At 39.7% G+C, this 1,713-nt stretch overlaps 1 protein-coding gene across 1 annotated transcript in view; it reads right to left on the reverse strand.

The window, feature by feature from the left end:
* Positions 1 to 190: 190 nt before the first annotated feature.
* Positions 191 to 1,713, reverse strand: part of LOC106535973 (laminin subunit beta-1) — a gene marked incomplete in the record, with an annotated part of 23,630 nt that continues 22,107 nt past the window's right edge. The window contains 1 exon segment of the mRNA XM_014033127.1: positions 191 to 1,195. Coding sequence (XP_013888581.1) covers positions 1,056 to 1,195 — 140 coding nt within the window.

Raw genomic sequence — 1,713 nt, forward strand, 5'->3', positions numbered from 1 at the left:
AAATAACGCAAATCCATAAGCAGTCGAGATGATCTGTGCTGTTATCTGTCTGTCCACAGACTGACAGGCAGATTTCTGTAGGTTTCTTGTCTGAATCTCTTACAAACAGTGTTGCTTGTTGTGTTTTCCTTCAGGGGAAAAAAAAAGGTTTGGTGATTTTCTCTCTGAGAATCATGCATATTTCACTGACTTCACACATTCTCCAGTTTTTATTTTGCTGCATTTTCGTTTTTATTTTTGCTTTTTTACATAGTTTCCATTACATTCAGATTCATTTTCTGTGTTTAGATATTTATTTTTTTAACAGTGGCTGCGGTGCGCAGGACACGCTGCTGCGTGTTACAGCTGACGCTGCATCTTTTACGCGTACTTCTCTTCTCTCCTCATCCTTTTGCATAGAGGGCATAGAGACAGAAATAAGGAGATATTATCTAATGGTTGTAAACTGCAGCCACTAAACAACATTTGTCGATTGTTGCCCCTTCTTTTTGACTTTTCATAATTTAATCAATCAAATGCCCGACTTTGTTTCAATTTGCGGGACGCCCGGGGCAAGAGTGAATAATGCTGGACAGTCCCACACAGTTTGCCTGGGGGTAAATTACCTGCTGGTTAACTGTCCTCTGTTGTGGATGAGAGGAGAAGAAAGAGGAGCTGCTTCATAGCAACACTCCTGTCAGAACGTGCAGCGCGTTCATTGAGCGACAGCTGCTGCTGGTGCGCACGTGTGGTGAAGGGAGGGTGTGGGCAATATTATTATTAACAATATTAAAAATATTACTATTACAGTTGTACACTCAATAAGAAGTGCAACCAATAGATGAAGCATAAAAAAACYAAGCTGGTTCGACATGGGGCACTTGATGGTCCGGAGGGAAAAGGGCAGGTGCTCGAGCACCACCTGACGTCTYCCTGTGCATGTCCATGGTTTTCCTYATGGCCTCTGGCAGCTCAACTGTGGKACTTACAATGTCAAATATATTAGTGTTTTGGTTCATCAGCTATAAAAGGAAGTAGTGCAGTCAAAATATTTGAGCCTCCCAGCCGAAGAAGCTTTAATATTGACAGGAGATATACTGAGTGACTTTGCGGCTGATCTCGTCCAGGATGCGCTGGGCGTTTTCCTCCAACACGGCCAGATCTGCAGCTTTGTCCTCCAGGATCTGCTGATTGGCTTCGTAGGAGCGCTCCAACTCTGTGAACACAWCAAATATCAGAACTGACATTGCTGTTTATTCAGTTGTTTTTGTTCGTGTAGTTCTGATTTACTGTATCTATGACCTTGTGATTGTGCTGTTTTAACCATTCTTATATCAAAAGATTCAGCTCAGTCAGAAGTGTGCTGACTTTTAATACTTATAACTTGGACACTTTTGAATTATTTCACGTTAAATCCCCTTAAAAATACATTGAGATATTTTTAATACCTTAAAAACTCTTTGTCTTCTTGTGCTCCTTTAAGTTTTAGCRACAGTTTTGCTARATTTAGTTTCTAGCTAAGSTTCTGACAAWCCCCTTCACAGTCTACTTTAACATTAGACTTTATTTAATAAACATAACTGTAAAATAAAGAGTGTAAAAATACTGTAGGCTGTTTAGTTTTATAATTTTTAAACTAAAATTTAAAAAATACCTGTATATTATACAGACGGGGCCATTTTATTTACACACAAAGCATTCTGGGTAAATGATGATGTGGACAGGGCCTTGGTG

The sequence above is a fragment of the Austrofundulus limnaeus genome, unplaced genomic scaffold (assembly GCF_001266775.1).
Source record: "Austrofundulus limnaeus strain Quisiro unplaced genomic scaffold, Austrofundulus_limnaeus-1.0 Scaffold1639, whole genome shotgun sequence".
In the NCBI taxonomy this organism is placed as follows: Eukaryota; Metazoa; Chordata; class Actinopteri; order Cyprinodontiformes; family Rivulidae; genus Austrofundulus; species Austrofundulus limnaeus.